Source organism: Vulpes lagopus, chromosome 8 (genome assembly GCF_018345385.1).
Source record: "Vulpes lagopus strain Blue_001 chromosome 8, ASM1834538v1, whole genome shotgun sequence".
NCBI lineage: Eukaryota > Metazoa > Chordata > Mammalia > Carnivora > Canidae > Vulpes > Vulpes lagopus.
Window position 1 is genome coordinate 13,643,549 of NC_054831.1, and position 18,722 is coordinate 13,662,270.

At 34.4% G+C, this 18,722-nt stretch overlaps 1 protein-coding gene across 2 annotated transcripts in view; it reads left to right on the forward strand.

The window, feature by feature from the left end:
* CUL3 (cullin 3) overlaps positions 1-18,722 on the forward strand; it is an 88,463-nt gene that overhangs the window by 53,617 nt on the left and 16,124 nt on the right. For both annotated transcript variants that reach the window (XM_041765542.1, XM_041765543.1), the window contains 7 exons: positions 6,265-6,425; positions 7,449-7,563; positions 9,695-9,923; positions 12,587-12,732; positions 13,645-13,821; positions 15,204-15,374; positions 15,955-16,062. In XM_041765542.1, the coding sequence (XP_041621476.1) occupies positions 6,265-6,425; positions 7,449-7,563; positions 9,695-9,923; positions 12,587-12,732; positions 13,645-13,821; positions 15,204-15,374; positions 15,955-16,062 (1,107 nt within the window). The remainder of the gene's footprint in view (positions 1-6,264; positions 6,426-7,448; positions 7,564-9,694; positions 9,924-12,586; positions 12,733-13,644; positions 13,822-15,203; positions 15,375-15,954; positions 16,063-18,722) is intronic.

Sequence of the window (18,722 nt, forward strand, 5' to 3'; positions counted from 1 at the left end):
ATTTTAACCCTTGTTTATATTCATCTTTTATCCTCTTTTTAAAAAATAAAACTTGGTTAAAAAATTTGCTGAACTATTTCTTGCAAGTAAATTAAGTAGTAAGAGTTAATGTTATTTTTTGAATTTCATTATCATTTCTTTCTTTTATTTTGATTCTTTTAAATATCAATTCCTGAGAAATGAAGTTCTTAAACTCATAAAGTTACTTCTTGACTTTGCGTAGGTTTAGCTTTCATAAGCTCTGTGTGTCTGCATTGCATGCTAAGTTTGATCTCATAGTTAAAATATTTAGTATCTTGGTAAAGCCATCAGTTAAGGGGGAAAGCAGAAATTTCCCGAGTTGGTGGGAGTTGTAGTATCGGTGGCCTTATAGGACCAAGTACCATGTAGGCTGATGTCCTCTTGTCGACAGGTAATGTGAAGAGCCATAGGCCACGAGTAGGCATTTGCTGAAGGAGTTTTACATGGATATCAGTTGATTGAGGTCGCCTTTTGTGTGTGTGTGTGTGTGTGTGTGTGTGTGTGTGTGTGTTTTGTGGCAGGGGAAGAGGGACTCCAGTCTGTCTCTATCTCAAGTCCTAGAGACCTGCCTGCCCTAGCTGATGCTTTTAAACAGGTGGCACTTTTAAATTTCTTATCTAGCCTTTAGAGTTGTTCTTGGCAGGGAAGTTGGCCTTTAAAAAGCTATTCTTTCAAGACTAGAAGTGGAAATAAGTGGGGATAGCATTGTGAGATAGGGTGTTGGGGCAGTCTGGCTTTTCCTCATGTCTATGAAAGCAGATGGCAATGAGATGGCCCCATCATTAGTTACTCCTCCTCACTCCTGGGTTCATCTAGTTTGTGAAGAGGCATGCTTGTTGTAGTTTTGCTTGGCCTAGGAATAGCAATCCCTAAGAGAGAACCATAAATAGAGATTGAGAATATAGCTTATCTCTGTAGTGATGAAACTCCCATCTCTTTAGTAGATCTAATGTTTGACTCAGACATTAAGCTTTCAAACATGTTTTTCAGAACGTTTTATATTTAAAATGGTGTATTTTGGCTTAAAAAGGCATATAGAAGCAGCCACCAACTTTCTGTCTCTGCTTAGCTTTCTTCAATAGATAAATGACTAATGGGCTCATACAAACTATATTTTGGTGATAAAGCCTGAGATTTAAATACTATTTTAGATTATTCTTTAATATTTTTTCTTTCTTTTGGGGTGAGTTCATCTTGTCCTTACTTTGAAGCTATATTCTTTTAGCTAGTTAGAGGTTAACTGGATGTGAGATTTTAGATTTTTTTAAATTAAATATTCACATAGAAACATATACAAAATAAAAGTCCTCCAGTGATATAATTAGAACCTCATTAATATTCTATTACATAAATTCAGCTGTTAATTTTTTTTAAATGTTTTTTAAGTAATCTGTACACCCAATTGTGAGGCTCAAACCTATAACCCCAAGATCAAGAGTTGCATATTCCACTGCCTGAGCCAACTAGGTGCTCCCCAGCCACTTATTTTTTTAACAAAGAATCCATTAGTAAAATGCTGTTGTGTACCCACAGGCTGTATTCCTTCTGATAGTGCTAGTAGGCAGGAAACAGAAGGTTAAGCATGCTTAGTTAGCAAATATTTTAATATATATTGTGCAGATCACAAGTTTATTGTGAACGTGTGCATGCATTTCTGTTTAACATATACACCTATAAACACTTGAGTATATGCAGGTAGATCTTTTATTGTGCTTGATGGTAATCAATAATATATACCAAATGTGTAATATAAGTAACTTGTATTATTAATTTAAACAGCCACACTCAATTTTGTGTTTTCTCTTGTACATTTATTAGCACTTTCTTATGTATAATCAAATTTCAGGGTTAACAGATTTTCTTAATATTATAGTTCATTTAATTGCAATCATTATACACACCTTGTAAGTCGCATATTAAAAGACAAAAGTTTAGGTCTTATACTAAGTATGACGTTTGTATTTCGTCTCCAGTCATCTTCATGGACTTGAATGTTCTGTTCCCTACTCATTCTAACCATGTATTCCCATCACACCTGAATTCCTTTACTAAACCATTTTTTCTCCCCATACAGAATATATCTGAAGAATTCGTCAGTTGCACGTGACCCTTTTTCTGCTTTTTTGCTGGGCAACATTATTGGCCAAAACCCAGGTTATAGATTGACCCACATCATTGTGCTTAGGGTTGGGAGAAGGGAAACCCAGCCAGGGAGACTGGTAACAAATAGAAGGGGAAGAAATAATAGTGAAGTATATCTTGATCCTTCATATACATTAATTTTTTATCAGAGTTAAGCTTCATAGGAAATCATACTAGAATTTTAGAGATTACCTTTACATTGCCCAGGACCAGAGAGGATAATGACTTACTCAGAGTCACATAGACAGCTAATGGTACAGCCAGAGTTCATACGAAGAATTCCTTACTCCACATCTAGTATTTTTGCATTTAGAAATTCACTGTTGGCATGCCTGGGTGGCTTGCAGTGGTTAAGCATTTGCCTTAGGCTCAGAGCGTGATCCTGGAGTCCTGAGATCCAGTCCCACATCAGTCTTCCTGCGTGGAGCCTGCTTCCCCCTCTGCCTGTGTCTCTCCCTCTTTCTCTCTGTCTCCCATGAATAAATAAATAAAATCTTTAAAAAACAAAACAAAAATCCACAGTAAGTGGTAAATTCACTTGAAAAAACAGTTTAGCAGTTTCCATAATGATCTAGTACTTTCATTTCTAGAAATATGTTCCAAGGAAAATGAAAGCATATATCTACCCAAACATTCATAGCATTACTCATAGTAGACAAAAACTGGAAAAAGCCCCAAATATCCATCAGCTAATGAACTAAATGTGACATATCCATATAGTGGAGTACTATTCAGCCCTGCAAAGGAATGAAATAATGATAAAATGTTAACACCATTAATGAATCTTAGCAACTTTATGCTTGGTAAAAAAATCAGATATGAAAGATTACATTTGATTTAATTATATTAAATGACAGAAAAGGGAACTTGTAGAGAGAGCAGGAGTGCTGGAAGTGGGATTGACTACAAACAAGCTCGTGGGGTTTTTTTGTCGTGACGGAAATAGTCTAGAACTGGATTGTGGCCATGGTTAGACAACCATAGAAATAAATGTACTGTTAATTACTGGATTGTACTCTTAAAATGAGTGTATTTTATGGCATATAAATTATACTGCAGGAAAGCCAAAAAAGGAGAATATTAAAAAATTTTTCACTCTAAAATTCATAATTTACTTTGAAGATTACATTATATGTGTCTTTTGTTCTGTAATTCTTAGAGGTAGTGCACTTTGACCAAAATCAATAAAGTCTGATTCATTCTTTTGGCATTTCTTTTAATTAAGAACATTTGGTTTCTTAAGAAGTTAAACTTGCTAGTGCCATATATACATCATGTATGATAGGTATCTGACCCCCATACACCCTGCAAGTCCCATAGGCATGTAGAGTTGGAACTTGTAGTACTTGCCAGAATTACCGGTATTTTCTAGTCTAGCTATAAAACAGCCTGATGCAAAATTCTCTTGCTGCTTTCACTACTTTCAGTATCTCTTTTCTATTTTGCTTGTACCAGTTGAGCTTTACTTTGAAGATTACATTATATGTGTCTTTTGTTCTGTAATTCTTAGAGGTAGTGCACTTTGACCAAAATCAATAAAGTCTGATTCATTCTTTTGGCATTTCTTTTAATTAAGAACATTTGGTTTCTTAAGAAGTTAAACTTGCTAGTGCCATATATACATCATGTATGATAGGTATCTGACCCCCATACACCCTGCAAGTCCCATAGGCATGTAGAGTTGGAACTTGTAGTACTTGCCAGAATTACCGGTATTTTCTAGTCTAGCTATAAAACAGCCTGATGCAAAATTCTCTTGCTGCTTTCACTACTTTCAGTATCTCTTTTTTATTTTGCTTGTACCAGTTGAGCTTTATATTTACTTTATGCTTTATGTTTACTGAGAGTATTTATTTTCAATCCTGTTTATGCCACTTGTCCTTGTTATTAATACATCATTTAATACCATGTAAAACAGTAAAATGGTGCTAAAAACAATAGAATTTGTTCTTTGGTAAACTAGATTGTTTTAGACTTGACAAAGGCAACACAAACACTGGTTCGAATTAGGTGTGGATAATTTAAAAGAAAGGAACAGAATTGTAAAAATCTAGAAGGACTTTTTTACATTCAGATTGCTTCACAAATGTCTCTAGTTCATGCTCCATCTTAATGAAACAGAGTATGTGAGAGTGGATGTAAGAAAGAACACTGAACTCCAATCACAAGATTCATGTTCAAAGACAAAAGTCTTCATATCTCATTGAACATGTATTATATTTTAATATACAGACAAGTTGGTCTGGGTGTTAAGTGGTATTAGGAGGTAGCCACTGCCATCCAGGAAGGAGGCCATCACCCTGGCTCAACCTTTCCAAAATCCCCATGTGGTAAGGCTGCTGGGGGGAACAAGATCGACAAGCCCCACACTGTCCCATGCAAGGTGACCGGTCACTGTGGCTCTCTGCTGGTGTGCCTCATCCCTGCCCCCCCCCCCGCCCCCGCCCAAGACACTGGCACTGTCTCAATCTCTGTGCCAAGAAGTTACTGAAAATGGCTGGTATTGATGATTGCTACATCTCCGCTAGGGCCTGCACTGCCACCCTGGGCAGCTTCTCCAAGGCCACTTTTGATGCCATTTCCAAGACCTACAGCTATCTTGCCCTCGACCTTTGGAAAGACTGTGTTCATCAAGTCTCCCTATCAGGAACTCACCGGTATCTTGTAAAGACCCAACACCAGAGTCTCCGTGCAGGGTACCCAGGCTCCAGCTGTGGCCACCACATAGTTTTGTACAAGGGGGAAAAAGTGAAAGCCTATTTAAAAAAGAAGAAATAATAATTTTAAAAAACTTACGGGAGAGTCATCGGTGAAAATTTTGAACTTACCTAAGGGTAATGCACGATTTTAAAAATGTGAGCTTGTGCCAAGATTATATAGAATGTAGAAATGTGAGCAGCGAAGATACTAATCAAAGAGCGGCTTTCTTTGTAGCCATTAAGGTTATGCCCTGGATGAACTGAATGGAGGAAGGTTGCAGGAGTGACGTCACATGAAGAGAATGCTACTCGTGGAGAATTTAGTCAGCAATTGTTCAGAGGGTTGGTCGGTGCCATTTTAGTTGCATCACTGATGTGGTTGAGCTTCTGTCTATGTTCACCTGGTAGTTTTGCTTGGTTTTGCTTGTAATGACAGTGTTCCTTTTAAAAGTTCCAGGATCACAGTGTGCAGTGGTTCTTAACTGGTTTGGGATTATAAATGCCTTTAAGAATCTGGTGAAAGCTATGGGCTCTGTTTCCAAAGTACTTACATACTAGCAAACACATAATTCTATAATTTTTGGAAATTCACAGACCCACTGAGGCCCACAGAGATCCTGGTTAAGAACAGAAAGGAATTCTGTTGTTAATTCTTTTGTGAATTAAAAACTTGGTAGTTTTATTCCAGTGTATTTTGCTATAAAAGTGGATTTTCAAGTAATACGCAAAATAGGGCTTGTATAGCCAATAATTCTGGATTATATGTGCTCTGTAAAGTGAGACACACCTGTAATCAAGTTGGCAGGAACTTGAAAATAAGATGACAAGTAATCTGTTTGAAATGACAAGAGGTATTTTATTAATGCTGCTATATTCTAGGCATTAAAGCCTTCTAATATTTACCAGTAAGCAATCGGCTTAAGTTACATGGATCTGTATTTCATTTGGTTCTTAATTTTACTTCAAAGAATATGATCTTCAAGTATAATATTTGAGAAAGTAAGAACCATGGTCAGACATGATATGGCTCTAGAGAGAAAGGAGGATGTGTCTACCTTGCTATCTACCTTTCTCCTCTGCTCTTTACTCGCCTGCCTTTCCCTGGGAATGGTGCTTGCGTCCCCACCCCCTTTTTTCTTCAGGTTAAATGGGTGACCACATATATTCAATTGTTTGTAAATTGTACATTTGTAAATTGTAAAGAATAACTTTAATATAACTTGGGAGGTGCTAGAAAATTCCATGGTGCTTAAGATAGTTTGAAGTGGGAAAAAAAAAGATAGTTTGAAGTGTTTCTCATCTGAAAAACTGCTTTTGGATTTTATTTCCTATATTATTGTAGCTCACAGTGATTATATTTGCAGTAGTTGTGCTCACGTTTTATGGTATTGTTTTACTGCAGGACCGTGTATATGTACAACAAAATAATGTGGAGAATGTCTACAATTTGGGATTAATTATTTTTCGAGATCAAGTTGTACGTTATGGGTGTATTAGGGATCATCTACGACAAACGCTATTGGACATGATCGCAAGAGAGCGAAAAGGAGAAGTTGTAGATCGGTATAATCATCTTTTTTATATTTCAGTGTTTGGGTTTTTTTAATGGTTTTTTAATATCCTGAGAACCAATTTAGTGTCATAATCTTATTAAAATAAATAAAAGTTTTATTACCCGGCACATTATGAAAATCCTCAAAAACAATTAAGAAAGTTACCTGGATTTTAACTTAAAAGCACACATGTGTTGTTAGAAGAGACCATTCTGAGCTTCTATTTAATGTACTTTTTAAAAACAAATCAGCCATTAGTCTTCCCTTTTGGTTTTTCATGTATTTTTTATGCTGGCATTTTGGTCCTTTTTTGCTGTGTGATAACATTTTTTGGTTCTCTTTGTCTCTTTAAAAGGCTCTGGTCTAGCCTTGATTCTTAACATATTTGAAGAAAACTGTTGAACATAGTCTCCGATGACTAAGAACTACTCTACCCGTTCTGTTAAGTCATGTTGCCTCCCCTTACGTGACTGCAGTACCATTTTTGTGACACGCAGCTAAAGAGGCTTAAAGCACGAAAGACTGCTTTCTCAGTGTGTCTGTACACAGAGCAGCTAATAGAAGACTACTTGTAAAGTTTTTGTTTCAGCTTTGGTGCTTGGTCTGGGTTGCCCCAAAGCCATTCGATACCAAAAAATTAAAAAAAAAAAAAAGATAAAAATAATATCTAGGAGTAGCTGTGTGTTGTACTCATTTCAAGCAATATAGCCTCCCTCTCTCCTTACTGCTTTCTGATATTTTTATATTCTATGTTTTTATATACACAGAGATATTTAGACAAGCATATTTTCTTTCAAATTTTAAAGTTATAACAGTATGAGAACAACTTGACAAATAGCATTATAGTCAAGATATGTCATCCATTTAAAATTACTCTAAATACTTATTTTATAAGTGAGTTGCTTATGGGAGATGGATCACTCTGATTTAAAAAAAATGTTCTAAAAGTCTTTCTAAAGCTACTTCTGTTGCATTTTTTAAAGTGAGACTTTAACGTAATTTGATTATCAAGTGGTTTAACTTCTTTTGACAGAGGCGCAATAAGAAATGCTTGCCAGATGTTAATGATTTTAGGTCTCGAAGGACGATCTGTCTATGAAGAAGATTTTGAGGCTCCTTTTTTGGAAATGTCTGCAGAATTTTTTCAGGTAATCAGTGAAAGATATAAATAAATCCTCTCAAGATATTCTGAAAGTTACCAAATGTAGTTACTGATTGGACACTTGGCCTTTTTCTGTTGAGACCCTTTGGGAAGGAGGGCACAAAAAATACCCGTTAGATACCTACTCCCTCTTCTCACATTCCAGGGAAGGAACCCATTTAAAAAAAAAAAAAATAGAGTTTGGACTTTCTACACACATGATTTTTTAAACTATGTGTTATAAAACATACAAACCCAGAAATAACTTTAATATTTTGTTATATTCACATGTTACAAATTATTTACCATAAATTCACAGGCAGTGCATCACTAATGAAGTCTCACTATTCAGGCTTATGGTAATATAAATTACTAGTAAAGTAAGTATAGAAATAAACATGATCTTATAGCATGTGTATATACTTTAAAGACTATTGGTGAGGAAATTAGAGGTCAATAAGTATAGTTGGTAGAGTTTTGCAACAGTATAACAAACCCAGAACCAACTAAATTGCTAAAAGTAAAGTTAAACTAGTCCTAATTTGTAATGAAGTTACAAAATATAAGACAGTATTTATAAGATAATGAGGCATATTCCTGAAAACATCAATTATAGTAGGAGCTTTGTAGTGTTATCAAAATAGATTGAATTGAATCCTAAAAGCTTTTACTCCAATAATAGGGTTTTTAAAAAATAAATGAATACAAAGTTCTAGTAATTTGTAACAACAGTTCAGTAAGTCATTAATAAGACTGATTGGATGTATATAGGGATGGATCTCTGCATTTCGAATCATTTACACAAAGAAAGAATGAACTTGCCTTTTTTATTTATTTATTTTTTTAAATTTATTTACTTATTTATTTTTTAGTTTGTAACCAATCAGGAAGACCTTTGTGGCTTGCACTGGTGAACCTAGATCATGTTTTATGAGCTATTAATTTTATAATGTGGGAGGCAGACTCCATTTTCCAGTAATACAGCAACTAATACTAGATATTTTTGCAACAGTTTTGACCTTCACATTCATTTAATTTTCCTTCATTTCATTGTAGATAAACCAATGGAAGATTAATTGTCAGAATTCCAAAGTGTAGGGTGACTAAGTGGCTCGTCAGTTAAGCAGCTGCCTTCAGCTCAGGTCATGATCTCAGGGTCCTGGGATCAAGCTCTGTACCTGGCTCCCTGCTTGGTGGGGAGTCTACTTCTCCCTCTCCCTCTGTCCCCCTTCCATACACACCCTGTTCTCTATCAAATAAAAAAAATCTTAAAAAAAAATAAATTATAAAAAAGATTCCAAAATGTGCTACAGTGACATGTGCATGCATGTGTATATATACATAATACATACTGTTTTTAACAGGAGTGAGAGATGGTCTCACCAAGAGTTTTGTTTGGTGTGTTAATGTCTGTTCTTAGAAACTTGATTATTTTCAGGGACTAAAACTACTTTTTGTTAAAGTAGGAAATGTTATTAAATTTTGTACATAGTTTATATCAACATGTCTTCCTTTTTGTAACTCTTAGATATATATTCATTAATCCTATCAAATAGGTTAAAATCATTTGGATTAACATAGTTTAGTGGAATTTCTGTAAGGCTGGTGTTAGACAAGATTAAGAGTTATTTAAAGTTCTATTTCTAAAACTTCTGTGTGTGTGTGTGTGTCTGTATACACATGCATACATACTCTTTTGAGACTGGGAGTGGGGTGGCAGTTGGACTTCAGTAACTGGCAGTATGTCAGCAAAACTATGATAAGCATGTATGAGTCTTTCTAGACATCATCACACATTAAATCAAAAAAGAATTTCCGACTCTGAGTTGGGTCAGATGCTTCATTTTATACTTTTGACCCTTACTGGCAAGTGCTTATTTTTTCTACTATTTGAAGTACATTGGCAAAGTTTGAAAAACACTGCTTAAGGATAATGTATTGATAACTTGTTATGTAATCAGTGCTTTAAAGGATATAATTAAGACTATGTAGATATGTGTGATAAACTATATAAAATGTTAACAGTACTTATGATATTTAGTTTGACTTATGAGGAACATTATAGATACTCAGTTAAAAGCAGAAACACATTTTGCTTCTATGTTTAAAAAAAAAAAATCATGCTTTTTTATTTGCAGATGGAAAGCCAGAAATTTTTAGCAGAAAACAGTGCTTCAGTATATATAAAGAAAGTAGAAGCTAGAATTAATGAAGAAATAGAACGGGTGATGCACTGCCTTGACAAATCAACTGAAGAGCCAATAGTAAAAGTGGTCGAGAGGGAACTCATTTCCAAGCACATGAAAACCATAGTAGAAATGGAGAATTCGGGCCTAGTACATATGTTGAAAAATGGAAAGACAGAAGGTAAGTGTCAGCAATTGAAATATAATTAAATCTTTATAATTCTAGCAGGTGCTTAGTTAATTTTTTTATTTTCCTATAATTAAAATAGATTATAAATATGAGTCTTATTTATGTGTGTCATTAATTTATTAACTTTGATAGAATTTAAGAGTAAAGTTTTACATTTTTATTAATGAGGATTTTTGGTATTTCTTGTTAATTGAGTGGCTCTTTTTACCTGTCTTTCATTTTAGTCTCCTCACTTTTTGTGTTTTTCTTAGTCCAGAAGACTAATATTTCTGTCCTTTTTGTGTACAAGAGAGTTAGAGTCTCCATTTCCACATACTATGTGATTTTTTTGTGATTCTTTTAAAATCTGACATTCCAATCATAAAATTTCTATAGGCTTTTTTTGGGAATTAGTTGTGATAAAGGTGTTAAAAATGCAAAAATAGTATCTTTGATGTAACATTTTAAATAAATTAGTAGATTGATTCTGGGAACTGTGAAGTTCCAGATTTCAGAAAAGGAGAATTGCTTTATAAAAGTACACAGTTTTGAGATAATGGTAGCATTTATTCTTGTTAGCTGTTTACCCTTTTCTCTCCTGAAAACAATACTTTGTGATTTCCCTATGAGAAGTTATAAATAAAAGAGTAAACAGTTAGGTTGTCCTTATTTTTAATTTCTGAAGTTTTACTTTAAAACTATGACTTTAGAAATCACTGATACGATATTAAAAAAACAAATAAACATGGTACTCTTGCTGTTTTCCTGGTTCTTAGATGATGTCTTAGCAGTGTTTTAGCTTCTTGCTTCTTATAAAAGAAACATATTGCCTGTTAAGAGCTTGTTGGGGAATGAAAAACAATTTTTAAGTGAATAACAAAGGAGAGGAGGAGGGATGTAAGAGGAGATAAAAAGTAAGATGGTTGGAAAAGAGGTTTTCTGTGCTTCCTCTTGTGTAATCCTTGCTATGTGTTTTGAAATAGCTTATATTTCTATATATTTCTTCCTTGAAAGTTGTATGTAAATTTGTTTTTATTAAACCAGAGAAAGTTACTTTTTAAAAAAGACTCTTCTTGGAGCATCTGAGTGGCTCAAACATCTGACTTGGTATTGGCTCAGGTAGTGTGATCTTAGGATCCTGGGATCAAGCCTAGCTTCGGCTCAGGGTGGAGTTTGCTTGAGGTTCTCTCCCTCTGCCCCCCTCACTTCATTCACTCACTCTCTCAAAGTAAATAAATGTTTAAAAAATTTTTTTTGTTATAATTTATGCGAAATGTGAGAAACTGTAAGATTTGCTGTAACATTGATTACTTTGGACACATATTATTGGTGAAAACTTACTTTTTAATACAATTTGATTTTGAAAGTCACTAAAACTAATTTTAGAAGCTCTTTTGTAAAACTTCTAAGTATTTTTAAAACACAACTTTAGTTTTAGGATCTAAATAGTTGTTAAAATGAAGACTGAGGTGGGTAAATTATAGCCTATCTGTGAAATCTGGACCACCAGCAGTTTGGTTAGGGGAAAAAAATCGAAAGAAGAATATTTCATTGCATATGAAAATTATATAAATTTTTAGTGTCCATAAATAGTTTTATGGGAACACAGTCATGCCCATTCATTTATGTGTTATCTGTGGCTTCTTTCTTATTACAATGATAAAACTAAAGTAGTTGCAACAGAGACCATATGGCCCATAAGCCCATAAAATACTTACTATGCATTTTAGAAAAAAAAATTTCCCAGCCTCCCATCTAGAAACTGCTGTTCTAATTCCATTGTCAAAAGTTCTTGATTATAAAGCTTTTTTTATATCATTGTACAGTTCTGACACTTAGAGTCTCCCAGTAAGTTCTTATTTCAAAGAAATACTAGACATATGGGAAAGCAGTGTTCTGTTACCACATTTTAATCTTGTGAAAAATGATATAAAAAATGGACAGAATCCAGGATTTTCATTCTAAGTAAGAACAGTATAGTGTGGTAAATCAATTTTTAAAATATACGTATTGGCCTAGGATATCACCTGGGAAGTATTAGGGATTCCTCCAAGGAAAATACTAAGGACTGGGAATACATGCTATGAATTTCATATAAACTTTGTCACAGCATGTCATGGATTTTAATTTCATATAAAACTTTATTTAAAATAAAATAAATCCTAGTATATTTTATTTTTACTTACTGTCATGTTGTTTGAACTTTGTGATAGACATACCTAAAAATACCCTGTAATACTTGTAATTGATTATTATATTTTCCTTATTATTATGTTGACTACTAATTATAAAATAATTCAAGTTATCCTTTTGATAGACATTTTGTAGTATTACTGGGTTTTAGATTAGAATCGTGTAGGAACTCAAAGCTGCAGTTTCCTTTTTTTTTTATGCTGTATGGGTATCTTCCATGTAAACTAAAATCTACTGAGAGATTTTATTGGTGGTCTTATCTGAAAGCTGTATTTCATAAGTTGCAATAATAACCATTAAGTAGCCTAATTTTTTTCCTTTTGTTTGTTTTGTTGAGTGTTTTTTTTTAGTCCTTTTTCACATGATCAACAAGTGGCAGTGATGGAAAAATAAGCTTTGAGTTCACAAATTAGAATAAACAGATTCACATTTTTTCTCTTAATTTTTAATGTAGTCGATTTGTATGTTCTTTCTGATTGCAGACCTTGCTTGCATGTACAAGTTATTTAGTCGTGTGCCAAATGGCTTGAAAACAATGTGTGAGTGTATGAGTTCCTATTTGAGGGAGCAAGGGAAAGCCCTTGTTTCTGAGGAAGGAGAAGGAAAGAATCCTGTTGACTATATCCAGGTAAGTGAATACAGAAAATTCTCTTTAAATTTGTGATAAAGTAATTTTGACACATGCTGGTAAAAAGAACACTTTTACTAAGCTGTATGTATTTTGTATTTTTTACTTTAATTTTCCCAAAGGAAAGATAATACGTGTGATTATCCTAGGTATTTTAGAATTTTCCAAAGTATGTGTATTTATATTGGAACCACACTCAGCTGCTGCTTTTCATTTATTAACCTGATGAAGACCTTGTTTAAATGGTTTTCAAGAATGAAAGTAACTACTTTTTTATGCTTTAGTGTTCATATACTTTGAGGTATTAGAAAAAATAACTTTTCAGCTAAATATTTTTGTTCTAAAATGCTGCTCTTTCAGGCAATTTTATGAATAAATTATGCCCCAAATTTTTCATGTTTCAGTATAAATACTTTTTGGGTGCATTTTTAAAAGCTGATTTTCTGGGCAGCCCCGGTGGCACAGCAGTTTAGTGCTGCCCGCAACCCAGGGTGTGATCCTGGAGATATGGGATCGAGTCCCGTGTCAGGCTCCCTGCATGGAGCCTGCTTCTCCCTCTGCCTGTGTCTGCCTCTCTCTCTCTGTGTCTCTCATGAATAAATAAAATCTTTAAAAAATAATAAATAATAAAAGCTACTTTTCTTGGGCTTTACCTTCAATCAAGATAGAGAAGGGTGTGGAGAAATAGTGCAAATGTTCTTTAGTTCGTCTTCAATCCCTCATTGCTGACATGTTTTAATACAGACTTATATAATGACTTGAAAATAATAATAGAGAACCTGTAAGTTTAACACCAAATGCAGCCATTTATTACCAGCAAAGTTAAGATAAACATAACTGATTGTAAGTGTATTGTTTATAGAAAAAAAATTATTATAATGTACCCTAAATTTCTTTATTTCTATTTGGAAGGGCTTATTGGATCTGAAGAGTAGATTCGATCGCTTCCTCCAGGAATCATTCAATAATGACCGGCTCTTTAAACAAACTATTGCGGGTGACTTTGAGTATTTTCTCAACCTCAACTCCAGGTCCCCTGAATACCTCTCATTATTTATTGACGATAAGCTGAAAAAAGGAGTCAAAGGGGTAAGTATTAACGCATTGGAGAAACACATTCAGTACACTTTATTTGTAGATTTAAAATTTTCTATAAAATTAGAAATATAAAAATAAGGAATTTTGTTGATATAAAATTAAGCCTATTCCTTTGCTGTGCTTAAATGTGTGCTGTGATCTCTGAAAAGGATTGTTTAATATCTGAAATGGTCAAAAGTACTTTGACGTTTCATTTAATATATAACATATCAGAACCAAACAACTACACAGCCACAATGTTCGACAGTCTTCATGAACTTTGAGGTTTTGATATGCTATGTAGATAATAGGGATCTAGCAGACAACTGTCTGTGGTCTGGAATTTTGCTTGCTGTCATCTGGTTATGGGAGTTCGGTATCAAACAATACTTGGATGCCAAGAACTTGAAGGAGTAGATTACAATTGCTATGAGAAAGTAGTTTGAAATCCTTTGATATGTATCTGGGATGTTGGAGCTTACTACAGTGTAGAAAATCAAATATTGTGATCATACATACAGTGGTCTTTTTAACTTATCTTGGAATTTGAGAGAAAAGGGAAAAACAGCAAATGTCACAGGTTTTCCAGGCAGCTATAACAGTGAAGAAACAAACAAGAGAAAGATCACGATAAAAAGACAACATCCATTTAGTCTTCATATTTTTAAATATATGCTTAGTAAAATCTACTACAGTATCATCTTGCCCTTATTTAAAAGATGAGGACAGGGGGCCCTTTTAGTCTTGGAATTAAAACCAATTACTCTTCTATTTGCGCAACATAGATTTTGAATGAGCTTGCGTGAAAATCTCTATCTTTTGCTTATATAAGTGTCTGCCTAAATACTATGGAAAAGCATTGGAAGATTCTTTTTTGTGATTAAAATTTCATTTCATTTGTTCTCAGTCATCCTTTAATCTAGTCATTATCCCCTCATTTGCTCCATTCACTTGGTAGCCCTCTTGGGAAGGGAGGAAGGCCACTACAGCCCCTGATCCCTGCTGTGCTAGATGGGAATAGAAGAATGAGAGTGTGCTACTCTGTGAAGTAGAAGACATGTTCTCAGACTAGATCCCGCCTGCTGATACCTCTCAACCAAACTTTTTATGTTTATTGTCCAAGTCTTATTTTCTATTTCTTTGAGGGGGTACGGGGCAGAGGAAGAGGGAGGAGGAGAATCCCAAGCAGGCTCCGAAACAGCACGGAGCCCCACACAGAGCTTGATCTCACAACCATGAAACCATGACCTGAGAAATCAAAGAGTCAGATGCTCCATTCACTGAGCCACCCAGGAGCCCCAGTCTTATTCTTAAACAGTAGATGAACTGTGGTGTTATTTTTTGTAGAACTAACGTTTTATAATTCTTAAATTGTCTTCTACTTGATTTTGCAGCTAACAGAACAAGAAGTAGAAACAATATTGGATAAGGCAATGGTCCTTTTTAGGTTTATGCAAGAAAAAGATGTATTTGAACGTTATTATAAACAACACTTGGCAAGGAGACTTCTCACAAATAAAAGTGTTTCTGATGACTCTGAAAAAAATATGATATCTAAGTTAAAGGTAAGGTGTATATGAGCTGGAGTGACGTACCTAACCAGTGTTTATCAAATGATTGAACACCAAAATGTGATTAGGAAATATGTAGTTGATTTTAAACTTATTTTTATAAGTTAATAAAGCTAGATTTTTTGAGCAGGTTGCACTTTTTCAGGTCCTGGAACATTCAGAGTTTGCTGGAATTTCTCATGGTGTGGCAGGATACATTCATGGAGATCTGGGGGAGGATTAGTGCAAGAGAAATGGTGAAGGGAGTATCACCATTTAGTTTTATTTTACAAAATGTGGTCTATAGACTACTATACTCCTATCACCTGAGTTGCCTATTAAAAACCTAGAGCATTGGTCTATACCTTTAGTGAGGTGTATTAGAATTTCCAAAAGAGTCTGAGAACCTGCATTTTAAAATAAAATCCTTGGAGTATTCTTAAACACACTGAAGTTTGGTAGCCACAGGCATAGGACAACTAACTATTGGAAAGATTTAGGATGTCCGTTACATGGAAGCATATTTCTTTGTACATTTGCTCATAGAAAAATACATACACAATTGTTTGTGTATGTATGCATTTTTCTTCCACAGACTGAATGTGGATGTCAGTTTACATCAAAACTGGAAGGAATGTTTAGGGATATGAGCATCTCAAACACAACTATGGATGAATTCAGGCAGCATCTACAGGCAACTGGGGTAAGATTCTCCCATTAATTTGTACTTAATATGTATGTATCTATGTGACGTCTTTGGTAATGGGCATTTTTATCCATGTTAAACTAAACTACTGGTGTCATTCCTTTAAATGTTATTAGGGGCAACATTTTTATTATCTGTATGTACTTGAAAAATTATTCTCCCTCATGTAAGCCCTTTTCTTTAACTACTAATGTTAAAATATTTTTCTTCTTACTCTCCTAAAACTTAGTTTATCCTCTCCACTTGAGGGAATATGCTGAAAATTTAATAGAATGATTCCACTGTTAAAACCGTTGTAGATTGTGGAAGGAAGACAGGGCTTAGGCAAGCTTGCTGAGTCTTAGTATTAGTACTCTTGCTCTCACTTTACCCCCCAGGATTGTGCTATCTTAGAATCATTACCTGACCTTCCTCTGTATAACCTCAGTATTCTCATCAGTAAGCAGAGGAGCATAAAGGGATCTGACATTTTCAGAGCCTGTGGGAGCTGACATTAGTGTGTTATAAATAGGATTTTGTATTGTGATTCCCAGAAGACAGTAAAGCTATATAGCTTGCACAGCTTTGGAGTTTGATGAGTTTTTTGGGAGGGTTTAATGAAGTTCAGAAAGTTTTGCTTCTCAAGTGACCATATACAACTTCATAATTAAGACATGTAACAGCCACTTAAAAAATTTGGAAGTTAAATCCTCTGATTTTTTTTCTTCCTCCTCCTCTTTTTTTTTTTTTTTTTTTTTTTTGAGAGAAAGCATAGGGGGGTGGGAAGGGCTGAGGGACAGAAAGACTCTTAAGCAGGCTCTGTGCCCAGACCCACAACTCTGTGTAGAGTTGGACAGGGGGGCTGGATCTCACCAACCATGAGATCATGACCTGAGCTTAAACCAAGAGTCAGACACTTTAACCAACTGAGCCATCATTCCTCTGATATTTAGATATAAGACTATCACTTAAACTGTTCCCAGTCTCATTTCACAAATTATATGAAAACACCTAATTCTATAGAAATGGACATTTATCTATATTAAGGCATTCTGACTCAGAAGGACTTCCAAGTCTCTCCCCATTGTGAATAGTTAATATGATTTGCCTCCTAAAGCTTATTGTGGAGAAGAGCTGAGAGCAGGAAAGATACAGCAACAAGTCTGTGACAAATAGAAATCTGGTTGGGCAGGAACTGAATAATGTGAATATCCAGGATACTTTTTTTCTTTTTTAGATTGTTTAGAAATTTATACTTGATTCTATTTAATACATTAATATATTTTAACGTGATACAGTTATTTTTCCTGTTTATTTTTTTTCTTCCACTAATCTTACACATATTGAATGCAATAGGTATATAACCTGGTGTGGGTAAATATTCTGTTGAAAGAAACCATCTGTAAGAGAAATGTTCCTGGATGGGTTCAACACTGTGTCTAATTACCTTGCCTATGATCGGTGAAGGTCTTGTGATAAGAAAATTACGATCTTTATTCTTGACCACTTTGTTGCCATTGTTTCATTTTTAAAAAGGGGCTAGGGCTAGTTCAACAGAATTTTATCAAATCCTGTTTGCCTTTATTATTTTCTGTTACAAAGTTTGTGAGTCTTTCATTTATCTTAATATATCAAGTATATCTTGCACTCTGGTAGAATATTTGTTTAATAATTAATTACAGTAAGTAAAGTACTTCTAATCACGATGCTCAGAGTTACATATCTGCTAATCTGTTGTGATTTCCACTTATTCTAAGGCCATTTGCCTACAGTTACTGGCCTTTTTATAATTGTTTATGCTAAGGATCTTAAGCTTTAAGTCTTCTAATTTGAAGTCTTAATATACATTAGAAAGAATTGATGAAAAGTGGCAAAATCAGAAGAAATACTGAGCTTTCTGCAATCTTTGAACCCTCTTAAAATATCTCCCAATTGTCAACAGACCTTTCTCTGTAACTTTATTAAGTTCTCTTGGCCTGTTGAAATGCAGAGTGGCTCTTGCATTTACTTTCAGAAGTTATATAACAGGTGCTTTCTTAAAATCAAATAATACTTGTGGTATATTTTATTTAGATAAATTTTAATTATTATGCTGAAGGAAATTTTAAGTATTTGTCCATTTTTTCCTGTGTTTTTATTTTAAAAACTGTGACGGGCAGGAAAACTAAGCTTGCTATTATAGTTCTCTTTATTTATATCAGCAAGTCATATCATATCCTGACTGACTTTTCTGGTACCCCAGACTCTATATACTTCACCCTGTCATGTGCTATCTTTGAATATAAGCTGAATGTCTTCAAAATATTACTAAGAAAGCTAGAAAGAAGAGATAGAAACCACTAAAGCAATAGTTATCTGAGATTCTTCTTTTTTTTTCCCCCTCCATTTAACAAATAATTCATTAAGTGCTTTCTGTGCCAACCATTGTTTGGGCACTGGATATACAAGAGAGAATGGAACAGATAAAATTCCCTTCCATGATGGAAGGGCAACAGATGAGAAGTAAGATAAGCAAGCCCATAGCATCATAGCTGGTGATAGATGATAGGAAATCTGTATCAGCAGAGTGAACAGGGAAGGCTTCCTTCTAAAAATGACATTTTGAGGAAAGATTTAAAGATTAGGGAGCAAGATATGTGGGTACATGGGAGAAAGAAGAAAGGACTTCATTGTCTTGG